General features: G+C 34.2%; 2 protein-coding genes across 6 annotated transcripts; both read right to left on the minus strand.

Annotated features, from left to right (window-relative positions):
• Positions 1–4,305: 4,305 nt before the first annotated feature.
• On the minus strand, positions 4,306–12,694 carry LOC123528888 (thiosulfate sulfurtransferase-like). 3 transcript variants are annotated; one of them, XM_053521799.1, is made up of 8 exons: positions 12,669–12,684; positions 12,248–12,401; positions 11,374–11,569; positions 11,139–11,234; positions 8,789–8,921; positions 8,030–8,131; positions 5,604–5,725; positions 4,587–4,838 (listed from the first exon to the last, which is right to left on the minus strand). In XM_053521799.1, exons 2-8 carry the CDS (start codon positions 12,397–12,399, stop codon positions 4,770–4,772), a joined length of 870 nt encoding a protein of 289 aa, XP_053377774.1. In that variant the 5' UTR covers positions 12,400–12,401; positions 12,669–12,684; the 3' UTR covers positions 4,587–4,769. The 3 variants fall into 3 exon arrangements, with proteins under 3 accessions (XP_053377775.1, XP_053377774.1, XP_053377773.1); XM_053521798.1 differs by having other exon boundaries at positions 12,586–12,677; XM_053521800.1 differs by lacking the exon at positions 11,139–11,234 and having other exon boundaries at positions 4,306–4,838; positions 12,586–12,694.
• Positions 12,695–16,083: 3,389 nt separating this feature from the next.
• Positions 16,084–23,593, minus strand: LOC128546199 (thiosulfate sulfurtransferase-like). Of its 3 annotated transcripts, none has more exons than XM_053521802.1 (7): positions 23,485–23,593; positions 22,440–22,593; positions 21,549–21,744; positions 20,173–20,305; positions 19,424–19,525; positions 17,101–17,222; positions 16,084–16,308 (listed from the first exon to the last, which is right to left on the minus strand). In XM_053521802.1, exons 2-7 carry the CDS (start codon positions 22,589–22,591, stop codon positions 16,240–16,242), a joined length of 774 nt encoding a protein of 257 aa, XP_053377777.1. In that variant the 5' UTR covers positions 22,592–22,593; positions 23,485–23,593; the 3' UTR covers positions 16,084–16,239. The 3 variants fall into 3 exon arrangements, with proteins under 3 accessions (XP_053377777.1, XP_053377776.1, XP_053377778.1); XM_053521801.1 differs by having other exon boundaries at positions 23,414–23,562; XM_053521803.1 differs by lacking the exon at positions 16,084–16,308 and having other exon boundaries at positions 19,428–19,525; positions 23,414–23,562.
• Between the last annotated feature and the right edge of the window lie 1,906 nt (positions 23,594–25,499).

A 25,499-nucleotide genomic window follows, 5' to 3' on the forward strand; every position in this document is an offset into this window, starting at 1 on the left:
GACCAGCATGGATCCAGACCAGCCTGCGCATCCGCGCAGTCTGGTCAGGATCCATGCTGTTCGCTTTCAGAGCCTATAGCAATTACAGAAACTGTTAGCGAACAGCAAGGATCCTGACCAGACTGCGCGGATGCGCAGGCTGGTCTGGATCCTTGCTGGTCGCCAACCCACTATGTTGGTTTTCTCATGGCATGGCTCATATTGTTTACGTCTTTTTTGAAGACACACACAATCACAAAATACACATTTCGTTGTCCTGTAGAGCATAAGAAACAATGCATGTAAATATATTTTACCTGGCCAAAGAGACTCACATGAGAAAGCAAATTGTTTGGTCTTTCATATGTCTTTATTACTGTTACTGTTTTTGTTACATTTCTCCGATATACGTAGATTAATGTAGAAAATTATTAATTTAAAAAAATCTTGAACTTTCTCTCCTGCTTAGATTGTACGACTATTTTGTTCATGACAATTTCGGGTTCATAGACACAATAATGACGCAATGACGTTAACATGATAAATTTAACCTATTAGATGTTTCTCAAAGTAGGAAAGAAATGCAGAGATTTCTTAAAAATTCAAGCCGAGACACTTTTTATTCATTAGCAGAAGCGCTAATTTATGGTTGTCGTTATGCTTCTTTGATAATGTAGTTGAAAACTATATCTATACCACTCAGTCATTTGAGAACTTTGTAACGATGCACAAAAGAGACTAGTTAATAGAGGAAATAAGATGACTGTACTTTTAATGCTGAATGTATCGAAGTAGTTGAATAACCTAACACTCATTCATAAAAAGAGTTCAAATTCGGTAATGAAACTACACGAATTAAATATTCAGTTGCTAGATACTCAATTAAACTGACATAGAAAAAGAAAAAAACATTTTTCATGACTTTACTCTTTATAATTGGAGTAAATGAAAAACGTCTGAAAATAAAAGAACCAATATGTATCTCCAAATGATACGGACATTCCCATTATGAGGTGTAAAGGCATGCAAGTATACCTCTCCTGAATAGCTACACTTTGACAAATTGGAAAAGTTCAGGTTTGCAACATGACCTTGACCTTCAAACTGCTGATAAGCTTATTATAAGCGATAAATCTCTTTGTTATGAAGGTAATTCGTAACAAGTTATTTCGAAATCTACCTTACAAAATTCTTGGCGAGTTTTGTTTTTACCTACACATGCATGAGACACTTTATGTTCTTGCAGTTAAAATGGAGGGTGCATAAAAACTTAATTAAATGAAGCTATTTGTTTTGTTGACGGTGTAGTCGGTGACTCGGCTCATTTACGTAACACATTCACGCCCGTGCAATATCACTGGCGTATTTTAGGTTTCTCAGCTACTTCAAAATCAGTTTTATACAACTAAATTGTTCTTAATAAAATTATTGGTTTATTTATAAGGATTTGTAGCATTAATAAAAACACAGAAAACTGTAAAGAGTTAACCATCTGATCATAAATCAGGCTGCAAGGTTATGAATCCTACATTTTAAACCAGTCTAAAATATTCAACATCTGATTGGATAATTCTGAGCTCAACTTTGAAATTGACTTGGTACCGTTCTCACCGGACAGACAGTGTCTTCTCTGTCGTAGAGTGCATTGGGACACCCCAAACACATTTAGATCTACGAACAAAATAACATTTTGTACAAAAACAAACAAGATATACTCAGTTACTGCTGATATACCTCCATTTCAGATATTTTACTGTAATGTCCTACATGATATTAAACAGTTACCCTCTACGTTTATATTCACTAATTACATCTTTTTTATTTACGTTTTTTACCTCCTTTGTACAACCATTATTTCTTTACAAAACAAAAAAGAGCTAGCCATTGGTGAACATCAAACAAATTCCCTCAGTTACACGTTGTCTTACATTTAATGAATAGGATTAATCCTACCAATATTAAAAAAAACTTCGTTTATAAATATAAATGTTTAATTATCCTTTTGTTTATATTATTAGGCCGAAGTACACGTACAGTGTTCAAAAGTTTATTCTCACAATAATTCTAATTAGATTTTGCATGTCAGCATAACTATAAAATAACAAAAGACAAATTACTATTACTTCTTTTTGGATATCTTAAATAAAAGCACAAGACAGTGATTAAAAAAACGATATGCTTTCTCTGTAACTGAGGTAAAATGAAATTGTAGTACAAACTAAACAGTTTCCAATTTTGTTGTGTGGAACAGTTCAACATATGCTTAACCTTGTGTTTAGATAATGGTCTACTGTTTTAACTTGATATCTCGATTTATATACAAATATTTCAAATACAAATTCAACACAGGTGACAAATTAACCTATTATACATTTTTTCATTTGTTGCCGTTTTTTTTGTTTTTAGCCTTTAATTTGTTACAATTAACCAAATATCTATTACTTGATAATTCTAGATATACACTATATGAATTGCTGTTTTTATTATTTTAAGATCCAGTGTTAACTACCTGGTTTGTGTTACTTTTAATTAGATGTTTTTCTAAAAATAGAAATTAATTCTCAAATTCAGTGCAGACTATTCCAAACCGTTTGTTTCTTTCAAAGTCTACGCAGATCTAATTAACAGGTTTAATTAGCTTGTTTAGTCCAATAAAGCTTAAGCAAGACACGGAAAGGATACAAAATTTGATGTGATTTGTATTTGTTTTGTATAGGTGATAAGAATGTCTCACGTTCTTTTACTTTTAAGTTGTTGAACCGCCCACTTAGTTCAATAGGGAGAGCGCGGGTCTACAGATCTCGGTGTCGCGAGTTCTAATACGTACATGTATGTTCTCCGTGACGATTTGATAAAAGACATTGTGTCTGATATCATTCGTCCTCCACCCCTGATTCATGTGAGGAAGTGGAGAAAATGTTCGTACTGGTACAGAATCCAGGAACACCGGTTAGGTTAACTGTCCACCGGTATATAACTGAAATACTGTTGAAAAACAGCGTTAAACCCAAATCAAGCAAACAAACAAACAATATTCTTGAAAATATAAACATTTTAAGAGATAAAGCAAATGTTGTTTCAATCTTTTTGCTTTTGTTTTAATTGGATAAAAGGTTACATTGGTTTAATGAGTTCATACATAGATCTAGAAAATGCCGATAGGTATAGAATAGGTTTGCACTGAACCCGAGATTGAATGCGCAATGTAGTACAATGCTTTAGAATTGTTACTGTTTTACTAAATGTTACCTGTTTCCCACTGTTCTTCTTATACAGCTTATTCCATTATTTTAGTATATGAAAGTGTTATTCCGATTCTTTGGAGCATTGGGGTACCAATTCTTTTCTATTTATTTATGTAGAAAAACCTCATTGCGACATAGAGTTGATATTTATTGATTTGAATGCCAGAATTATTTCCCTTTGCAAATTCAACAGACACGTGTATATGTTTGTATGTAGAACCTTAAGAAAATCAGACTTTTACATTCACAGTTTAATATACTGCCTTTGTTGTTATTATTTAATGCCAAAATCTGCTTCTAAATAAATGACATTGCCCTTGCGATGAGAAAAAAGAATTTTACTAAATTTATGACATTAGGTAAGTAAATAAGACCGAATGCCAATTTTTTAATGACGTATGTTTCTTACTTGAACAGTTTATAAAACACTTTATTCTGACTGGTTGAATATCTGAAATCTGACTGCTTGACCAAAGGATAAACGAAGACAACAAAAACTTACTGATGACAAAGGGCTTTGAACCGCGTACTTTTTCACTATCGTTCAATTAATCATACTCTTACCGAAGTACGAAATTGACACAATAACAGTATGTGTCCCGATAACTATGAAGGCAATAAAAAGCTGTTGAATACCAAATCAGATAGTTGTCAGTCCCAAGCTGGAAAGAAATGGAACGGGTTATAATATTAAACTAAAATCACTTAAATTTATTAATTAATAATGAACGCAGTCTCCCTAAAACGCATGTAACTTTTATTCAATGTTGAACTACTTCAGATCATCAATGAAAAAACCACATAACGATGAACGAAAACGCACACACTGATACATTACTATCTCTTCCTTCCATCTATTTTCATGCCAACACGTCTAGAGCCTACGTTCAGATGAAGATTACCAGTCCATAACATGATATTCCACGAGATGGGCACAATAACTATTGTGACACGAATTAGCACATCAGGAATCAAGATGTACCCAGATGTGAACAGACAAATAACAACGGGCACTTCAAATATAATATACCCACTCGTCTTCTTCGTTGCATTGGGACCACCAGGAAAAACAACAAGTGAACAGTCGTCCTAGAAGTATTGAAAGTAAGCCAAAAAGGGATAATATATTCAAAATGAAATCGAGACGTAGAGATGTCTAGTGAGCTTGCGTAGATTCTGTAGAAATACACTCGACTGAACATATATCTATTTGGTATTTTCTAAGGAAGAGACAGTCTTAAAGTAAGACTGATGGACAATTCTGGAGAATAAAACGTAAAACAAGCATTTAACACAACACATTCCTGTTTCCACCGATGACTTGTAACTAAGGCTCTTTCTTGGTACATCCAACTCAAAACCTACGTTCTTCACTGTTTATATATTATCATTTATATATATTAAAAGTCTGAAGAAATACATTCAATACCATTAAACATGTAATCTTAAGGAAGACACTGATATATTCATAAATTCTAATATTGTGGTGATTACTGTTTCCTTTGCTAGGTCATCTATAGCATTATTTAAAGTTCAATGTGATATTTAATCGTCTGCATTTACTCGTTGTTTTAACTCTTCGGGAGCGCGTTGTCTCCATTCAGTCCAAGAACCCTATAACGGAAAAAAAATGTACAAAATCAATTGATGAAGTGTGTTTTGCCTTTCGTATAGATGAAAATATTAAACATCCTCTTGTATAACAACTGAACGTCTTAAACGTGTAAATGGTAATCATTTCATTGAAATCAATGTCCAGATCATAAATAAAAGTATTTTATTTTCTCAAAGACTGAAAACGAAATTTTAAGAAAGTAGAAATCAAAAAACGGCTCAGACACTATTCAAACGTTTAAACAGAGCTACTGAAAGTTAGCCTTTAAACCGTTGCTAGGGGTCATATGCGTGGTGTTGCACTTTCATTACCCTTTTTGAACAGACAACCCAATTCTGTTTTGCTTTGTTGCGTTCTATGCTTCCGGAAGATCGGCCTATAGATTTATTCACTAACATGATTTGTTTTGGGTTTAACGCCATTTTTCAACAGTATTTCATTTACTAGTATATAACGGCGGACAGTTAATCTAACCAGTGTTCCTGGATTCTGTACCAGTACACAAATCCGTTCTCCGCAAGTAACTGCCAACTTCCCCACATGAATCAGAGGTGGAGGACGAATTATACCAGACACAATGTCTTTTATCAAATCGTCACGAAGAACATACCCCTCGCCGAGGGCTCGAACTCACGACCCCGCGATCTGTAGATCTACGCTCTCCCTATTCAGCTAAGCGAGCAGGCTTGGTTTGAAAGTAGAAACAAGAAATTAGACCTAGAAAAGCTCTATAACACAATAAATGTAAATTCAAATAGACCTACATAATAGACGGGTATGTCCTGCCCAAGAATATGCATAGCAGCAGCTACACAGCAGGCTGTCATGCCAGTGTTACAGGTCACTACCATTGGTGAACATGTATCAACGCCAGCCACATCAAATACTAGGAAAAAGGAGGCACCATGGAAGACGTGAGTATTTTGGTAAGATTACAGTTACATAAATACATTACTGAAACTTAATCGTGTTCATTCATTCTGATGAGAGGAACAGATCTTTTCACACATATTTACAAATAGTAAAAATATTGTATATACATGTGCAATTGTCAATACAGAATATATTGATTGAAATGTGTGCCTTAGCGTTAAAAGTAATAATGATATTAATATTTCAATGCTTCAAATGTTTACACTGTCTACAGTTACTGAAGCAAAACAGAGATTTCAAAGCAAAAATGTGAGTTTGTGTATCATGCATGCACTTAATCGTCTAATTATATTTCATTGTATCTTTTTCAACAATATTTTCATTCGAAATCGAAAGAGGTAAATAAACAAGAGGGCCAAGATGGCCCTAGGTCGTTCACCTGAGAAACACACCATAACAGTGTAAACATGTTTGACCTAGGGATTTCATGGAAACAAATATTCCAGCCAATTTTCATTAGAATTGGACCAAAAATGTGGTCTATTGAGTTGAAACAAGTATTTTATTTGATATGACCTAGTGACCTAGTTTTCGAAGCCTGATGACCCATATTCAAATTTGACCTAGATTTCATCAAGGCAATCATTCTGATCAACGTTCATGAAGATCAATTGAAAAATACAGCCTCTATCGCATACACAATGTTTTTCTTTGATTTGACCTAGTGATCTACTTTTTAACCCCAGATGATCCATATTCGAATTTGACCTAGATTTTATCAAGGCAATCATTCTGACCAAATTTTATGAAGATCAATTGAAAAATACAGCTTCTATCGCATACACAGGGTTTTTCTTTGATTTGACCTAGTGAGCTACTTTTTCACCCCAGATGATCCATATTCGAACTTGACCTAGATTGTATCAAGGCAATTATTCTGACCAAATTTCATGAAGATCAATTGAAAAATACAGCCTCTATCGCATACACACGGTTTTTATTTTATTTGACCTAGTGACCTAGTTGTTGACCCCAAATGACCCATATTTTACCTTGACCTAGATTTCATCAAGGCAATCATTCTGACTAAAGTTCACGAAGATCAATTGAAAAATACAGCCTCTATCGCATACAAAAGGTGTTTCTTTGATTTGACCTAGTGATCTACTTTTTAACCCCAGATGATCCATATTCGAATTTGACCTAGATTTTATCAAGGCAATCATTCTGACCAAATTTTATGAAGATCAATTGAAAAATACAGCTTCTATCGCATACACAGGGTTTTTCTTTGATTTGACCTAGGCAATCATTCTGACTAAAGTTCACGAAGATCAATTGAAAAATACAGCCTCTATCGCATACAAAAGGTGTTTCTTTGATTTGACCTAGTGACCTAGTTTTAATCCCAGATGACCCATATTCAAACTTGACCTAGATTTTATCAAGGCAATCATTCTTGCTAAATTTCATAAAGATCAATTGAAAAATACAGCCTCTATCGCATACACAAGGTTTTTCTTTGATTTGACCTAGTGACCTAGTTTTTAACCCCTGATAACCCATATTCAAATTTGACCTAGATTTCATCAAGGCAATCATTCTGACCAAAGTTCATGAAGATCAGTTGAAAAATACAGCCTCTATTGCATACACAAGCTAAATGTTGTATAAAGGCCAAAATAATGGCAAAGACTTTTGCAATACTGAATCAAAAATATGACAACAAACAATTGAGTCCAATGTTCATTGTTGGGTTGAAACTTCAAATATTGATTCTTATGGTGCACACCGTCTTGTATGTTCCCATCATGTCAGTAGTCTAAGGGAGGTAAGACATGTAAACTACTGTGTTACTTAATGTATTTTATACAAATACTTTATTGAGACCTAGTATTTTACCAAATATTAATGTTAATGTACTGTTGAAACTCAATATCTCGAACTCGAAGACATTTTCAAGTTCCGTCCCGAAAACAGGTGCAAAGAATGTCATTTTTTTTTTTTTTTTTGTCGAATTTCGGTTATCTAAAAATGAAACGCTCGATCCCTTGCAATTCGAGATACCGATTTTCAATTGTATTTTGTTATATGAATGTTTTGATTTGATTAGATGTTCGAACGGAATCGTTACCAATCAAGTTGAACACGGAATACACATGCAATCTTACAGAAGTCATTCCAACATCATAAAATGAACTGGCAAATAAAAACCTATCGACATAAAGTCAATAAACTGCCTTAAATAGATAGTTATTAATCTCTTTTATTAGCTAACACAAAACATAAATTCTAAGTGTATGTTTAAAATTCTTACATGCCTTCAGCATCGGTGGTGATTTCATTGTTTGGTCCTCGTTAAACAAGTCCGTGTATGACACAATTTTCGAGTTTGGTATTATGCCGCCATCAATTGCAACTAAAAGTACATAATTAAAATTGAACTATGGACTGAATGAAACTGAAACAAACGACGAACAGATAAATAATAAGGTATAAAAATGTTAAATTCTACTGCCAAAAAATGGAATTTTAATGACGAAAAAACCGCTGTGTTATTTGTGTCATATTCCAACGAAGGAACGGGTATTTTTGTAAACGTAAACGACACCAGTTTTTACATTCAAAGATAATATTTCTAGAATAATTTTACTTAAAACAATGATGATCAGTGTCTTTTCTTCTTTAGAAAATAATTAAATGTCAATCTATTCTGTAGATATATCGTTTAATTAATAGTAAAACTAAATACTTTCATTTCGTCTATATGTACAATGTGCAGTAATTAAACGCAATTTAATGATAAATTCCAAGGATCATAGCGTGTGATTATAATGTTATCTTTCTTTATGACACACGAAACCGACACTATTTTTTCTGTAAATTATTCACTATATAGTAATTAAAAAAAACGACGAAAGTCGGAAATATTTCTATATTTTAAACTGTTTTTGTCTCGAATACTGGCTGCATTCTGTGCTATAATTAAATGAAATTTAATCCTCGTTTTTCTTTTTTTATTTTGAGTTCACTTATTAAACTAAATTAGAAATAGAAGTAGGTAGATTATGCTTACGGTCTATCATTTTAGGGTCGTTTTTCATTCTGGAATCCACTATCTGTCTGTTCTTACTCTTCGCCACATTATCAAACATGTCTTCATATGAGTGCAAAAGGGTTTTATTCATGTTTATGCTAAAATTTGATCTCTGGAAAAAACAAAAACAGCTCCTCAAAATGCGAATGTTGCGCAATACCGATTCTATTCATTTTGTTCTTGTACGGCCAAAATTATGTATTTTTATTTGATAGAATTCTTCGATTTCTTGGGCTGTGATATTCCCTTTTTGGTCATTTGCTACTGCTGAAATTGTGTTTGTTCAAAATGGTAAGCATTTTATATTTATACTGTTGTACAAGTTGAAAATATATCCTTTGGCCTTTTATAGAGGAGATAATTAGGATATTTTTGCAAGTGATTGATATGTAAGAAGGTCAATTAGAAAAACCCTGTAAGAGGAAGTTTTTTAATTTAATTTCACAGTGGGTATGTTTTTGATATAGTTTGGTAGGAAAAATGAAAGCAGAGGTTCTATTTGGTGGAGTAAACCCCGGCGTCATTATAAGAATAAATTCATTTCTCAGCAGTGTAATTTTGATGAATTTCAGTAACAAACAAACCTAATGGGTAAGATCTCTTTAAGGAGATATATAAGAAACAAGTGACAAAAGTCCAACATGAAAAGCAACATTTAAGGATACAGCCGTCCGTACAGCACCACACATGGCAATATGGGTTATGTGTAAATTATATGCACACATCAGCTGAGTCCATGCGTAATGTATACATAAACACACACGAATACAATAATAACAAGAGCTCGTCGAACACGAAATGCCCCCCTTGATGCATTTAGTAATTGCACAAGGAACAGAAATTATATGCACACTGTAAATAAATATATGTAAACCATGTGACCCACAGGGCGGAGCCATATTTGACCCTTGGGGAATAATTTGAATAATCTTAGTAGAGGATCACTAGATGATGTCATATACAAAATATCAAAGCCCTAGGCCCTGTGGTTTTGGACAAGAGGTTTTTCAAAGTTTTTTCCTATATAAGGCTATATAAACCATGTGACCCTAGAGGTGGGGCCATATTTGACCCCAGTGAAATAATCTGTACAATCTTGGTAGAGGACCACTAGATTTTGCTACATACCAAATATCAAAGCCCTAGGCCCTATGGTTTTGGACAAGAAGATCAGAAACCATTTAACTGTTCCTGGCCAATGTGACCTTGACCTTTGACCTAATGACCTCAAAATCAATAGGGGTCACCTGCTGGTCATGACCAACCTCCCTATCAACTTTCGTGATCCTAGGCCTAAGCGTTCTTGAGTTATCATCCGGAAACTGTTTTACTGTTCAGGGTCACTGTGACCTTGACCTTTAACATACTGACCTCAAAATCAATAGGGGTCATCTGCTGGTCATGGCCAACCTAACTATCAATTTTCCTGACACTAGGCCCAAGCGTTCTTGAGTTATTGCCTGGAAACCATTTTAATCTTCCTGGTCACTGTGACCTTGACCTTTGACATACTGACCTCAAAATCAATAGGGGTCACCTGCTGGTCATGACCAACCTCCCTATCAACTTTCGTGATCCTAGGCCTAAGCGTTCTTGAGTGATCATCCGGAAACTGTTTTACTGTTCAGGGTCACTGTGACCTTGACCTTTAACCTACTGACCTCAAAATCAATAGGGGTTGTCTGCTGGTCATGACCAACCTCCCTATCAACTTTCATGATCCTAGGCCCAAGCGTTCTTGAGTTATCATCCGGAAACCGTTTTACTATTCAGGGTCACTGTGACCTTGACCTTTGACATACAGACCTCAAAATCAATAGGGGTCATCTACTGGTGATGATCAACCTCCCTATCAACTTTCATGATCCTAGGCCCAAGCGTTCTTGAGTTATCATCCGGAAACGGATAGGTCTATATTACGACCGACCGACCGACCGACATCTGCAAAACAATATACCCCTCCTTTTTCAAAGGGGGGCATAAAAACTAAAATATAAACACGAAGAAGGAATACAGTCGGGTACCGCTTTGAAAAGAGTGACAAAATCGTCATGGGGAACAAGTTTACCTTTTTTATTTCGACAATAAATGAGACTCTTGTGTCACCTTTTATGATTTGAAATTAATAAAGATAATTGAGTTGTTTAGCACTGAACAGTGATTTGTAATCTAAACTGGACCTGGCTATATGAAACAAAATTGTAAATTTTTGATAGAATATATATCAAGGAATAGGATTAGTTAGGGCTGCTTCTAAAACAGTCATAATCATGTATATGGCTTATGGATGTTTTTCTTCTAGATATGCAAAGACAAGTTGCATGCCTACCTCAACGTCTGGTATATCGCTTGCTATTTCATATCCATTTGCTTTCCATTTTTCTAAACCACCATCCAAAATTGACACATTTTTGTGCCCATATAACTGAAATATTTAAAAGGATATTACAACATTCTACACGTTTAGTAGCTAGAGCTTGGGTTTGTAAAAATATACTAATTGAAAACAAAGAAACACTTTGCCCATTAAGTATATCAAACTTAGATAGAAGAAATTGGCTTACCCTAAATAGCCACCATGTACGAAATGCTGGCACAAGATCATCCCGGTCATATACGATTACATGTGTATCAGGCCACACTCCCAAACTTCGCACGTACTCTGTGAAGCTGTTTGCCTCCGGTAAGTTACGGGGTATTTCAGATGTACTTTGCACGCATTTATGTAGGTCGAAGAAAAGAGCAGTTGGTACATGTTCTCTATTGAAAAAAAAACAGATAAGGCATTGGCTTTTGACATGTTTATTTCACCGGACAGCTTTGTTTCCTGGCCAGTTTCAGTCTAAATTTAACTGGAAGGGCTACGCACCGGGTGCACTCGATTTGGTATGTTCCATTCAGCTGCCGGAGACTGTACAAGAAGTTTGGCATTTGGCAGCTTTAAACTGAAATATGTGTAAGCTTGCTAAGAATGTCAGAACACGGTTCCTACCAAAGAAACTAACTAACTATGACTATGACGGGTTTATTAATCCTCGGCTACTCTGAAAAGACAGCTATGGTGTCAGACAAAACATTTAGTAGAAAAAAAACTTTTATTCACTGGTGCAAAAAGTATGAATATATTATGATAAATTATTCGTCATGTGTCACATTATGAATTATGCATATGATAATTAAGCTCCATTTCGTTTTTGTTTTATATATTTTGTAGTTACATTTATGAAACTTAAACAAAAATGTGATGCAAGATCTGACTAGATTTCGTACCATAATGATAATAAATTATCGATTCCTTTGGAAAAATGTTTGGACATTGCAAAATGCCGCAACCTGATCATTTATCTTCATACATAGTTACAAGGATAAATGCATCCTTACTTCCAAGCTATATAGAAAGTCACCTCCAAAACAAATGAAAATATTGATTAAACTTACTTTAGGTAACAGTCTTTATATGTGTCAAGTTTTCTGTATCTGTCGAATGTTGTATCAAGTATTCGAACACTTCTGGACACGCCCTTGTTGTTCTTCAGTTGATCATGTAACCATTCCGATGACACAAGCGTTGGTTTTCCGGCTGATGCCATGCCTTAAGCAATAATTCAAGGTCAATTGAAAATGCAAGCATTAAAATGCAAGTTGTATATGTTGCAGTTGTCGAATATAATACATATTTGTACATTAATACATTTCAATGAACAAATGAACATGTTATGCTATTGATAAAACTAGGTTTCAGTATCGATTAAATGCAAACAAATGAAGAATCTTACCAGCTGCCGTATTATATCCTGTCAATTTTTGTTAGCAGCAACAGCTTTAGAGTTTACAACAGAAAACAAAGTCGGAAAATTACCTCAACTATTGTGTGTGTGTAGACAGGTATGAATGCATCCTTTTACGTAAGTCATTTCTTTTCTACGGCGGACGAACGCCACATTTGATGCACTGGAGCGTGCTGCTTCTTTTCCGTCATGAAACAAAACTTAAATACAAAATTTAACATTTAGGACATGATAAGACACTAACATATTTATGTTATTTTGAATAACACATTTTCAAGTATCAACTTCTGATTTTGGCTAGGCATGTGGTAAAATAGTATTTTTAAAAAAAGAACATTCCTTAAAATTTTAAAACTTGTAAGTTATCGTCCTCCATAATAGTCACAAGTAGTTAATCAATGTTAACGAGTGGTACACGTGCACAAACTTTGAGTTTCTTTTTATGCCAAATGTCAAAGTCAATTGAATAACAGATTTATTAATTGACTATTCTATTGAAAACACAAAGACTAAACCTGCGTATGTACACAGAGTTGTACATGATATAAAATAACTTACCAATATCCAAGGTCTTGCAAGAGTTTCGAGGCAAAATTTCGAAGTAAGAAAAAGTGATGAATTTTGTGCGAGCATGGAAACTCAGAAAGCCGGTCTCTAAAAACCCAAATCCTCTAAAAAATAGGATGCTTTTCCAAGTTCCGAGCTTTTCTCATATAAATTCGATTTAAAAAGCACTCTGAATTCCGGGAACACTGAATTCTGAAATTCAGACGTTTTTTCATGGTCGCAAAAGTATATAATACATAAAACCGGACAATGAGTGTCAAGCTTTTGTGTATTGTAATCTTAATTGGATTTTAAAAAAGATTACCTCAAGCACATGAAGCAGGTGACAATTATTTGTTTTACCAACTAACAATCACAAATGTTAGAGGAATCTATGTATGCTTCAAATGGCGATAGGTATATAATAAGTTTGCACTGAACCAAGGATTGAATACGCAATGTCACCAGTCACTTTATGTACCAGACACTTTATGTACCACTTTGACACTTAGTGTACCACCTATATATTATATAGTAATTGTATCTCATTGTGTAGCACTGTCAATATGTGATAATTACCTGTGAAAACAACTTTGATTTAATCAGCTTAAGTCCATAAAATGTTGTTAACATTCCTATGTGCATATAAATTACCTTGTCCTTATTAATTATGACAATTAACATTTAATTTAGTAAAAAAACATTTCAAGTAACATAAAATAAAACATTTTCATCAAATCAAAACAAAAATGATCATCTACTATATATCATATATGTGCAGGGCCCTCTCTACATTTTGGGGGATTGGGGCCGGGGCCCTTGGAGGGGGGAATTTCGCGTCATTTTCATTGCCAGAATTATTTCCCTTTGCAAATTCAACAGACACGTGTATATGTTTGTATGTTGAACCTTAAGAAAATCAGACTTTTACATTCACAGTTTAATATACTGCCTTTGTTGTTATTATTATTTAATGCCAAAATCTGCTTCTAAATAAATGACATTGCCCTTGCGATGAGGAAAAGGAATTCTACTAAATTTATGACGTTAGGTAAGTAGATAAGACAGAATGCCAACTTTTTAATAACATATGTATCTTACTTGAACAGTTTATAAAACACTCAAATCTGACTGGTTGAATATCTGAAATCTGACTGCTTGACCATAGGATAAACTACCTAAGGGAGACAACAACAAAACAAAACCTTACTGATGACAAAGGGCTTTTGCACTATCTATGCGAGTAATTATACACTAAGTACGAAATTGACACAATAACAGTATGTGTCCCAGTAAATAAGAAAACATTAGTCAGTTGTTGAATACCAAATCAGATAGATGTCGGTCTCAAGCTGGAAAGAAATGGGTCGGGTTATAATGTGAAACAAAAACTTCTGAAATTTATCATTTAATAATAGATATAAAACAAGGACGTGTGTTCAAAGAACGTAGACCCCCTAAAACTCATGTAAGTTTTATTCAATGTTGAACTACTTCAGATCATCAATGAAAAAATTCACATAACAAAGAACGAAAACGCACACACTGATACATTACTATCTCTTCCATCCATCTAATCCCATGCCAACACGTCTAGCGCCTACGTTCTTACCAGTCCATAACATGATATTCCACGAGATGGGCACAATAACTATTGTGACACGAATTAGCACATCAGGAATCAAGATGTACCCAGATGTCAACAGACAATAACAGCGGGCATATCGAACATAATACACCCACTCGTCTTCTTCGTTGCATTGGGACATAACAACAGGAAAAATAACAAGTGAACAGTCGTCCTAGACGTATTGAAATAAGCCAAACAGGGATAAAATATTCAAAATGAAATCGAGACGTACAGTTGTCTAGTGAGTTTGAGTAGATTCTGCAGAAATACCCTCGACTGAACATATATCTATTTGGTATTTTCTAAGGAAGAGACAGTCCTAAAGCAAGACTGGTGGACAATTCTGGAGAATAAAAAACGTTAGACAAGCATTTAACACAACACACTCCTGTTTCCACCGATAATGACTTGTAACTAAGGCACTTTCTTGTACTTACAGCTCAAAACCTACTTTCTTCACCGCTTATATATGTAATAGTTATAGTATGTGTGAGAGTGTGTTACCAGGATATATCAGAGTTAGGGGTACATCGAGGGTATTTTTCCCTGTACATATCGTCGAGACCGGTAGGCCGAGACAGATATGTGCAGAGAAAAATACCGAGATGTACCCCTAGCTCTTGATATATGCTCGTAACACACGAGCATTACATATTATAACTGTTTTATTGCATAGTTTTATCATTAAAATTTATATATTATTTTCATTTAAATTTATTATTATTTTTACTCTTTTGAGTCCCTTTCTGCGCCCCGCTGACTGAAACACTAAAACTTCTGTTTTAGAAAATGTGTTCCCAAGATAAAAGTATCCAACAGATTTCTGCATTGGTTTTCATTGGCCAAACATATTGTAAAACTTGTTGTTTAGTTTGTAAAAACAAAAAAAAAATCAAAGAAAAAGAAACATTTGAGAAATCTCAGAATTTCATATATTTCATGTATTTCTGAATTTGGTGATGACTATAGAGTTTTTGAAATATTCTAGTTTCTTTATTCTTTCACTTTATAAATGTAGGTGTTTGTGACAATTCTTTCTCTGTGAACTGTAAATTGGAGCCAAAATCATCTTTTCTTTGAAAGGAAAAAATTATACTCCCTCAATAGAGAAAAAGTGTTGCGATATATATCGGAACAGTTTTACTGCGCTAATATATATCGCAACAGTTTCTTTCTAATGAAACTCTATAGAGATTTCTGTGGTTGATATATATCGTAACAATTTTGTAAAATATCAGCACAGATTTTGTAGTATTAATGTGTGTTACCATGTTTAACATACTGCAAAGATCAAAGGAAAACTGCTGCACTATGCTATAATATCATTTATATATATTAAAAGTCTGAAGAAATACATTTAATACCATTAAACAAGTAATCTTAAGGAAGACACTGATATATTCATAAATTCTAATATTGTGGTGATTACTGTTTCCTTTGCTAGGTTTTAAAGTTCAATGTGAAATTTAATCGTCTGCTTTTACTCGTTGTTTTAATTCTTCAGGCGCACGATGTCTCCATTCAGTCCAAGAACCCTATAAAGGAAGAAATTGTACAAAATCAATTGATGAAGTGTGTTTTGCCTTTCGTCTAGATGAAAATAATAAACATACTCTTGTATAACAACTGAACGTCTTACATTTATTAGATAGATACACGGCGTAACGTCGTGTATTTCTAAACGTGTAAATGGTAATTATTTCATTAAAACCAATGTCCAGATCATAAATAAAAGTATTTTATTTTCTCAAAGACTGAAGACGAAATTTTAAGAAAGTAGAAATCCGAAAAACGGCTAGGACACTAAAGGTTTATACAGAGCTCCTGATTAGCCTTTAAACCGGTGCTAGGGGTCATACGTGGTGTTGCACTTCCATTACCCCTCATGAACAGACAACCAAATTCTGTTATGGGGTGGTTTGCTTGGGTGCGTTCTATGCTTCCAGAAGATCGGCCTATAGATTTCGTCACTAACATGATTTGAAAGTTTTTGTTTGTTTGTTTTGTGTTTTACGCCATTTTTTCAACAGTATTTCAGTTATGTAACGGCGGGCAGTTAACCTAACCAGTGTTCCCGGAGTCTGTACCAGTATAAACCTGTTCTCAGCAAGTAACTGCCAACTTCCCCACAATGATACCAGAAACAATATGTATTTTATCAAATCGTCACGGAGATCATACGCCTCGCCCAGGGCTCGAACTCACGACCTCCGTAGATCTGCGCTCTCCCTATTGAGCTAAGCGGGCAGGCTTGATTTGAAAGTAGAAACAAGAAATTAGACCTAGAAAAGCGCTAACACAATAACTACAAATTCAAATAGACCTACATAATAGACGGGTATGTCCTGTCCAAGGATATGCATAGCAGCAGCTACACAGCAGGCTGTCATGCCAGTGTTACAGGTCACTACCATTGGCGAACAGGTATCAACGCCAGCCACATCAAATACTAGGAAAAAGGAGGCACCATGGAAGACGTGAGTATTTTGGTAAGATTACAGTTACATAAATTCATTACTGAAACTTAATCGTGTTCATTCATTCTGATGAGAGGAACAGATCATATTTACAAATAGTTAAATGAATATCGCATATACATGTGCAATTGTCAATACAGAATATATTGATTGAAATGTGTGCCTTAACGTTAAAAGTAATAATGATATTAATATTTCAATGCTTCAAATGTTTTCACTGTCTACAATTACTGAAGCAAAACAGTGATTTCAAAGCAAAAATGTGAGTTTGTGTATCATGCATGCACTTAATCGTCTAATTATATTTCATTGTATCTTTTTCAACAATATTTTCATTCGAAATCGAAAGAGGTAAATAAACAAGAGGGCCAAGATGGCTCTAGGTCGTTCACCTGAGAAACACACCATAACAGTGTAAACATGTTTGACCTAGGGATTTCATGGAAACAAATATTCTAGCCAATTTTCATTAGAATTGGACCAAAAATGTGGTCTATTGAGTTTAAACAAGTATTTTATTTGATATGACCTAGTGACCTAGTTTTTGAAGCCAGATGACCCATATTCAAATTTGACCTAGATTTCATCAAGGCAATAATTCTGATCAACGTTCATGAAGATCAATTGAAAAATACAGCCTCTATCGCATACACAATGTTTTTCTTTGATTTGACCTAGTGATCTACTTTTTAACCCCAGATGATCCATATTCGAATTTGACCTAGATTTTATCAAGGCAATCATTCTGACCAAATTTTATGAAGATCAATTGAAAAATACAGCTTCTATCGCATACACAGGGTTTTTCTTTGATTTGACCTAGTGAGCTACTTTTTCACCCCAGATGATCCATATTCGAACTTGACCTAGATTGCATCAAGGCAATTATTCTGACCAAATTTCATGAAGATCAATTGAAAAATACAGCTTCTATCGCATACACAAGGTTCTTATTTGATTTGACCTAGTGACCTAGTTGTTGACCCCAAATGACCCATATTTTATTGACCTAGATTTCATCAAGGCAATCATTCTGACTAAAGTTCACGAAGATCAATTGAAAAATACAGCCTCTATCGCATACAAAAGGTGTTTCTTTGATTTGACCTAGTGACCTAGTTTTAATCCCAGATGACCCATATTCAAACTTGACCTAGATTTTATCAAGGCAATCATTCTTGCTAAATTTCATAAAGATCAATTGAAAAATACAGCCTCTATCGCATACACAAGGTTTTTCTTTGATTTGACCTAGTGACCTAGTTTTTAACCCCTGATAACCCATATTCAAATTCGACCTAGATTTTATCAAGGCAATCATTCTGACCAAATTTCATGAAGATCAATTGAAAAATACAGCCTCTATCGCATACAAAATGTTTTTCTTTGATTTGACCTAGTGACCTAGTTTTTGACCCCAGATAACACATTTTCGAACTTGGCCTAGATTTCATCACGATAATCATTCTGACCAAATTTCATGTTGGTCAGTTGAAAAATACAGCCTCTATTGCATACACAAGCTAAATGTTGTATAAAGGCCAAAATAATGGCAAAGACTTTAGCAATACTGAATCAAAAATATGACAACAAACAATTGAGTCCAATGTTCATTGTTGGGTTGAAACTTCAAATATTGATTCTTATGGTGCACAACGTCTTGTATGTTCCCATCATGTCAGTAGTCTAAGGGAGGTAAGACATGTAAACTACTGTGTTACTTAATGTATTTTATACAAATACTTTATTGAGACCTAGTATTTTACCAAATATTAATGTTAATGTACTGTTGAAACTCAATATCTCGAACTCGAAGACATTTTCAAGTTCCGTCCCGAAAACAGGTACAAAGAATGTCATTTTTTTTTGTCGAATTTCGGTTATCTAAAAATAAAACGCTCGATCCCTTGCAATTCGAGATACCGATTTTCAATTGTATTTTGATATATGAATGTTTTGATTTGATTAGATGTTCGAACGGAATCGTTACCAATCAAGTTGAACACGGAATACACATGCAATCTTACAGAAGTCATTCCAACATCATAAAATGAACTGGCAAATAAAAACCTATCGACATAAAGTCAATAAACTGCCTTAAATAGATAGTTCTTAATCTCTTTTATTAGCTAACACAAAACATAAATTCTAAGTGTATGTTTAAAATTCTTACATGCCTTCAGCATCGGTGGTGATTTCATTGTTTGGTCCTCGTTAAACAAGTCCGTGTATGACACAATTTTCGAGTTTGGTATTATGCCGCCATCCATTGCAACTAAAAGTACATAATTAAAATTGAACTATGGACTGAATGAAACAAACGACGAACAGATAAATAATAAGATATAAAAATGCTAAATTCTACTGCCAAAAATGGAATTTTAATGACGAAAAAACCGCTCTGTTATTTGTGTCATATTCCAACGAAGGAACGGGTATTTTTGTAAACGTAAACGACAGCAGTTTTTACATTCAAAGGTAACATTTCTAGAATAATTTTACTTAAAACAATGATGATCAGTGTCTTTTCTTCTTTAGAAAATATTTAAATGTCAATCTATTCTGTAGATATATCGTTTTATTTATAGTAAAACTAAATACTTTCATTTCGTCTATATGTACAATGTGCAGTAATTAAACGCAAATTAATGATAAATTCCCAGGATCATAGCATGTGATTATAATGTTATCTTTCTTTATGACACACGAAACCGACACTATTTTTTCTGTAAATTATTCACTATATACTAATTAAAAAAACGACGAAAGTCGGAAATATTTCTATATTTTCAACTGTTTTTGTCTCGAATACTGGCTACATTCTGTGCTATAATTAAATGAAATTTAATCCTCGGTTTTTTTTTTATTTTGAGTTCACTTATTAAACTTAATTGAAAATAGAAGTAGGTAGATTATGCTTACGGTCTATCATTTTAGGGTCGTCTCTCATTCTGGAATCAACTATCTGTCTGTTCTTACTCTTCGCCACATTATCAAACATATCTTCATATGAGTGCAAAAGGGTTTTATTCATGTTTATGCTAAAATTTGATCTCTGGAAAGAACAAAAACAGCTCCTCAAAATGCGAATGTTGCGCAATACCGATTCTATTCATTTTGTTCTTGTACGGCCAAAATTATGTATTTTTATTTGATAGAATTCTTCGATTTCTTGGGCTGTGATATTCACTTTTCGTTATTTGTTACTGCTGAAATTGTGTTTTTTCAAAGTAGTAAGCATTTTATATTTATACTGTTGTACAAGTTAAAAATATATCCTTTCGCCTTTTATAGAGGAGATAATTATGATATTTTTGCAAGTGATTGATATGTAAGAAGGTCAATTAGAAAAACCCTGTAAGAGGAAGTTTTTAATTTAATTTCACAGTGGGTATGTTTTTGATATAGTTTGGTAGGAAAAATGAAAGCAGAGGTTCTATTTGGTGGAGTAAACCCCGGCGTCATTATAAGAATAAATTCATTTCTCAGCAGTGTAATTTTGATGAATTTCAGTAACAAATAAACCTAATGGGTAAGATCTCTTTAAGAAGATATATAAGAAACAAGTGACAAAAGTCCAACATGAAAAGCAACATTTAAGGATACAGCCGTCCGTACAGCACCACACATGGCAATATGGGTTATGTGTAAATTATATGCACACATCAGCTGAGTCCATGCGTAATGTATACATAAACACACACGAATACAATAATAAGAACTAAAATATAAACACGAAGAAGGAATACAGTCGGGTACCGCTTTGAAAAGAGTGACAAAATCGTCACGGGGAACAAGTTTACCTTTTTTATTTCGACAATAAATGAGACTCTTGTGTCACCTTTTATGATTTGAAATTAATAAAGATAATTGAGTTGTTTAGCACTGAACAGTGATTTGTAATCTAAACTGGACCTGGCTATATGAAACAAAATTGTAAATTTTTGATAGAATATATATCAAGGAATAGGATTAGTTAGGTCTGCTTCTAAAACAGTCATAATCATGTATATGGCTTATGGATGTTTTTCTTCTAGATATGCAAAGACAAGTTGCATGCCTACCTCAACGTCTGGTATATCGCTTGCTATTTCATATCCATTTGCTTTCCATTTTTCTAAACCACCATCCAAAATTGACACATTTTGTGCCCATATAACTGAAATATTTAAAAGGATATTACAACATTCTACACGTTTAGTAGCTAGAGCTTGGGTTTGTAAAAATATACTAATTGAAAACAAAGAAACACTTTGCCCATTAAGTATATCAAACTTAGATAGAAGAAATTGGCTTACCCTAAATAGCCACCATGTACGAAATGCTGGCACAAGATCATCCCGGTCATATACGATTACATGTGTATCAGGCCACACTCCCAAACTTCGCACGTACTCTGTGAAGCTGTTTGCCTCCGGTAAGTTACGGGGTATTTCAGATGTACTTTGCACGCATTTATGTAGGTCGAAGAAAAGAGCAGTTGGTACATGTTCTCTGTTGAAAAAAAAAAACAACAGATAAGGCATTGGCTTTTGACATGTTTATTTCACCGGACAGCTTTGTTTCCTGGCCAGTTTCAGTCTAAATTTAACTGGAAGGGCTACGCACCGGGTGCACTCGATTTGGTATGTTCCATTCAGCTGCCGGAGACTGTACAAGAAGTTTGGCATTTGGCAGCTTTAAACTGAAATATGTGTAAGCTTGCTAAGAATGTCAGAACACGGTTCCTACCAAAGAAACTAACTAACTATGACTAACTATGACGGGTTTATTAATCCTCGGCTACTCTGAAAAGACAGCTATGGTGTCAGACAAAACATTTAGTAGAAAAAAACTTTTATTCACTGGTGCACAAAGTATGAATATATTATGACAAATTATTCGTCATGTGTCACATTATGAATTATGCATATGATAATTAAGCTCCATTTCGTTTTTGTTTTATATATTTTGTAGCTACATTTATGAAATTTAAACAAAATGTGATGCAAGCTCTGACTAGATTTCGTACCAAAATGATAATACTAATTGTAAATTATCGATTCGTTTGGAAAAATGATTGGACATTTCATAATGCCTCAACCTGATCATTTATGTTCATACATAGTTACAAGGATAAATGCACCGTTACGTCCAAGCTATATAGAAAGTCACCTCCAAAACAACAAAAAAATATTGATTAAACTTACTTTAGGTAACAATCTTTATATGTGTCAATTTGTCTGTATCTGTCGAATGTTGTATCAAGTATTCGAAGTCTTCTGGACACGCCTTCTTTGCTCTTTAACTGATTCTGTAACCATTCTGATGACACAAGCGTTGGTTTTCCTTCCGATGCCATATCTTAAGCAATAATCCAAGGCCAATCAAAAAATGCAAATATTAAAATGCAAGCTGCATATTGATTCAATTTGTCAAATATATTACATATTTGTATTTTAATACATTTTAACGAAAAAATGATAACTACTATCCCAGTAAACACTTTACGTCGTATCAATGTTGAATCTTAGACTGATTTCGGTCGCGACGTAACCAACGTCTAACCAACGTCATATCCACGACGTCTAATAAACGTCAAATTTAGACATCAAGGAGACGCTGGATTTAGGCTGGATTTAGGCTAGATAAGAAGTCCGTTCAATATTATTTCATGTTATACAACTAATGGGTATAATAGCAAAACTAGTATATTTTAAAGACATTTTCTTGTTTAAATGTGCTTATGTGCAAAACGGACGAAAGTATTGAATTTTATACATTTCAGGTGGATGTTTTAGCGGTGTTGAAGGATCACACAAAAATGTCCAAACTTTCATATGTCCCAATTATTGGATTATCTTTAGGACTTATTATATTTAATGTTGCCCAAATAGGAAATAAAGACGAGAAAATGCATGTGTTGATTACTTGTTTGATCGCAAATTACGTTAAAAAATGGTCGGAGTTTGGTTACAAATAGTAGGATTTACGTTGGAAAATGGTCAAATCCCGACGTCTAAACAACGGTTTCCAAATTCAACCAAAATCCAACGTTTATCCGACGTCTATACAACGTCTAGCCGTCGCCAAATGCTTACTTGGATGTTATGTGCAGAAACAAAATTAGATATTAGTATCGATAAAATGCAAACTTAAAAACAATGAAAACAGAGAATCTTACCAGCTGTCATATTTTATCCAGTCTATTTCGTTAGTGGCAACAGCAAAAGAAAGTAACTGACGGAAAATTACCTCAGATATCCTTGCGAGTATGTAGACAGGTATGCATGCATCTTTTTACGTAAGCTATTTATTTTCCACAGCGGACGAACGCCACATTTGATGCACTGGAGCGTGCTGCTTCTTGTCATTTCTGTCTCTGCCATCATTAATCCAGACTTAAATATTAAATGTTATTTTAAACATTAAGGACAAGATAAGAGACTTTTATAATATGTTACTTTGGTTAAAAGTACTGTTACAAGTATTTACTTCTAGTAATGTCTATGCATATGGTCAAAATAATATTCAGAACCCGCCCGTTTAGCTCAATAGGGAGAGCGCAGATATACTGATCTCAAGGTTGCGAGTTCGATCCCCGGGCGGGGCGTATTGATAAAAGACATTGTGTCTGACATCATTGGTGCTCCACCTCTGATTCATGTTGGGAAGATGGCAGTTACTTGCGGAGAACAGGTTTTTACTGGTACAGAATCCAGGAACCCCGTTTAGGTTAACTGCCCGCCGTTACATAACTGAAATACTGTTGAAAAAACGGCCCTAAACCCAAAACAAACAAACAAAATAATATTCAAAACAAATTTACACATCAACGGAGAGCACTTTTCAGTTAACTGAAGTTGAAGGTCGTCGTCCATAAAACATCAATGAATGCTACCACTTGCATCAAGTTAGGCAAAATATACATTTAGTGTCTTTTATGGAAAATACTGTGAACTCATTAATACTCGTAAGATATTATTTTTCGTAGATTTCGTGCCGGTATTCGCTAAACCGTGAAATTAAATCCCAATAAACAAATACCATTCCTATCAATTTTATCTTTAAATGCTGAATCCACGAATTTTTGTCTCCGCGGAATAAATATTTTGGCCGAAACCACGATATGTTTTTTCCATCGGAATTAAATGATTTCACAGTACCATGGTCAGCTGGAAAACAGATTTATCAGATGCCTATGCTGATAGATGTACACAGATAAAACGGAGGGTAGTTTTTATTAATTAAATAAGTACAAAAGTACATGTCTTTTCTTTTTTATATAAAGGACAATGATTGTCAATTACAACCGTATGAAATGACTTACCAACTTCCGAGGTCATGCTAGGGCGATCTGTGGGCTTCCACTTTTTCTTTTTTCTCCGAAGGCAAAATTTCAAATAAATACAGAAAGTGGTGAATTTTTTGCGAAAGTGTATACTGTTCATACCGTTTTGCATTGCATAAAACCATATGAGCCATGCCATGTGAAAACCAACATAGTGGCTTTGCGACCAGCAAGGATCCAGACCAGCCTGCGCATCCGCGCAGTCTGGTCAGGATCCATGCTGTTCGCTAACAGTTTCTCCAATTCCAATAGGCATTAAAAGCGAACATCCATGTTGCAAACCCACTATGTTTTCTCATGGCACGGCTGAAATATACTTTCAGTATTTATGACAAATATCATAGACCACCGATGTGTTAGGTTTTTAGCTTGTCTTATTTATACAACAAAAATAATTGAAGAAAAAAACAAGAGACACGTAAGAATGTGCAGGGTGATGCAATTGTTACTCCGCTGTTTCGAATGAAAATTCGAAACAATTTTCGCCATATAAAAAAAGGATCGAAACAATTTTACCCATATGAATAAAAGTTACTCTTTGGTGGTCATTCTGCAGTGTCAAGGCCAAAATGTTATGTGAGTGCAATCTTGGAATGATAGGAGCTACAACCCTTTTATGATTTCTTTGTACTGTTTTTGGAATTTTAATACCATTTTTTCTTGTTTTATACAAATCTTCCTCTCAGATTCAAACTATCTTTCTAATCTTGTAGATTTGTCATTTATATTCTTAGAAACATGAAAAAAATGCTTGAAAATGTATTATGATATTATAATATTATGCAAATAGTCATAATTTTTATGGACATTTGGTCACACTTTACATGATGCCTTTACAAAGAATCTGTAATAAAGTATATTGGAGGTGACATAGATCAGGAGAATAAAACAGAGTCCATAGTGATCCGGAAACAGCTAC

Source organism: Mercenaria mercenaria, chromosome 13 (assembly GCF_021730395.1).
Source record: "Mercenaria mercenaria strain notata chromosome 13, MADL_Memer_1, whole genome shotgun sequence".
Taxonomy (NCBI): domain Eukaryota; kingdom Metazoa; phylum Mollusca; class Bivalvia; order Venerida; family Veneridae; genus Mercenaria; species Mercenaria mercenaria.

Bases quoted from the DNA above. Each gene is read 5' to 3' on its own strand.
- LOC123528888 (XM_053521799.1), bottom strand. From the start codon at position 12,399: ATGGCATCAGCCGGAAAACCAACGCTTGTGTCATCGGAATGGTTACAT. The intron at 11,235-11,373 runs GTAAGCCAATTT...TAAATATTTCAG, and splicing joins GTACATGGTGGCTATTTAGG to TTATATGGGCACAAAAATGT. The intron at 4,839-5,603 runs GTAGGTCTATTT...TTTCCGTTATAG, and splicing joins AGGACATACCCGTCTATTAT to GGTTCTTGGACTGAATGGAG.
- LOC128546199 (XM_053521801.1), bottom strand. The intron at 20,306-21,548 runs GTAAGCCAATTT...TGTTCTTTCCAG, and splicing joins GTACATGGTGGCTATTTAGG to AGATCAAATTTTAGCATAAA. The intron at 16,309-17,100 runs GTAGGTCTATTT...CTTCCTTTATAG, and splicing joins AGGACATACCCGTCTATTAT to GGTTCTTGGACTGAATGGAG.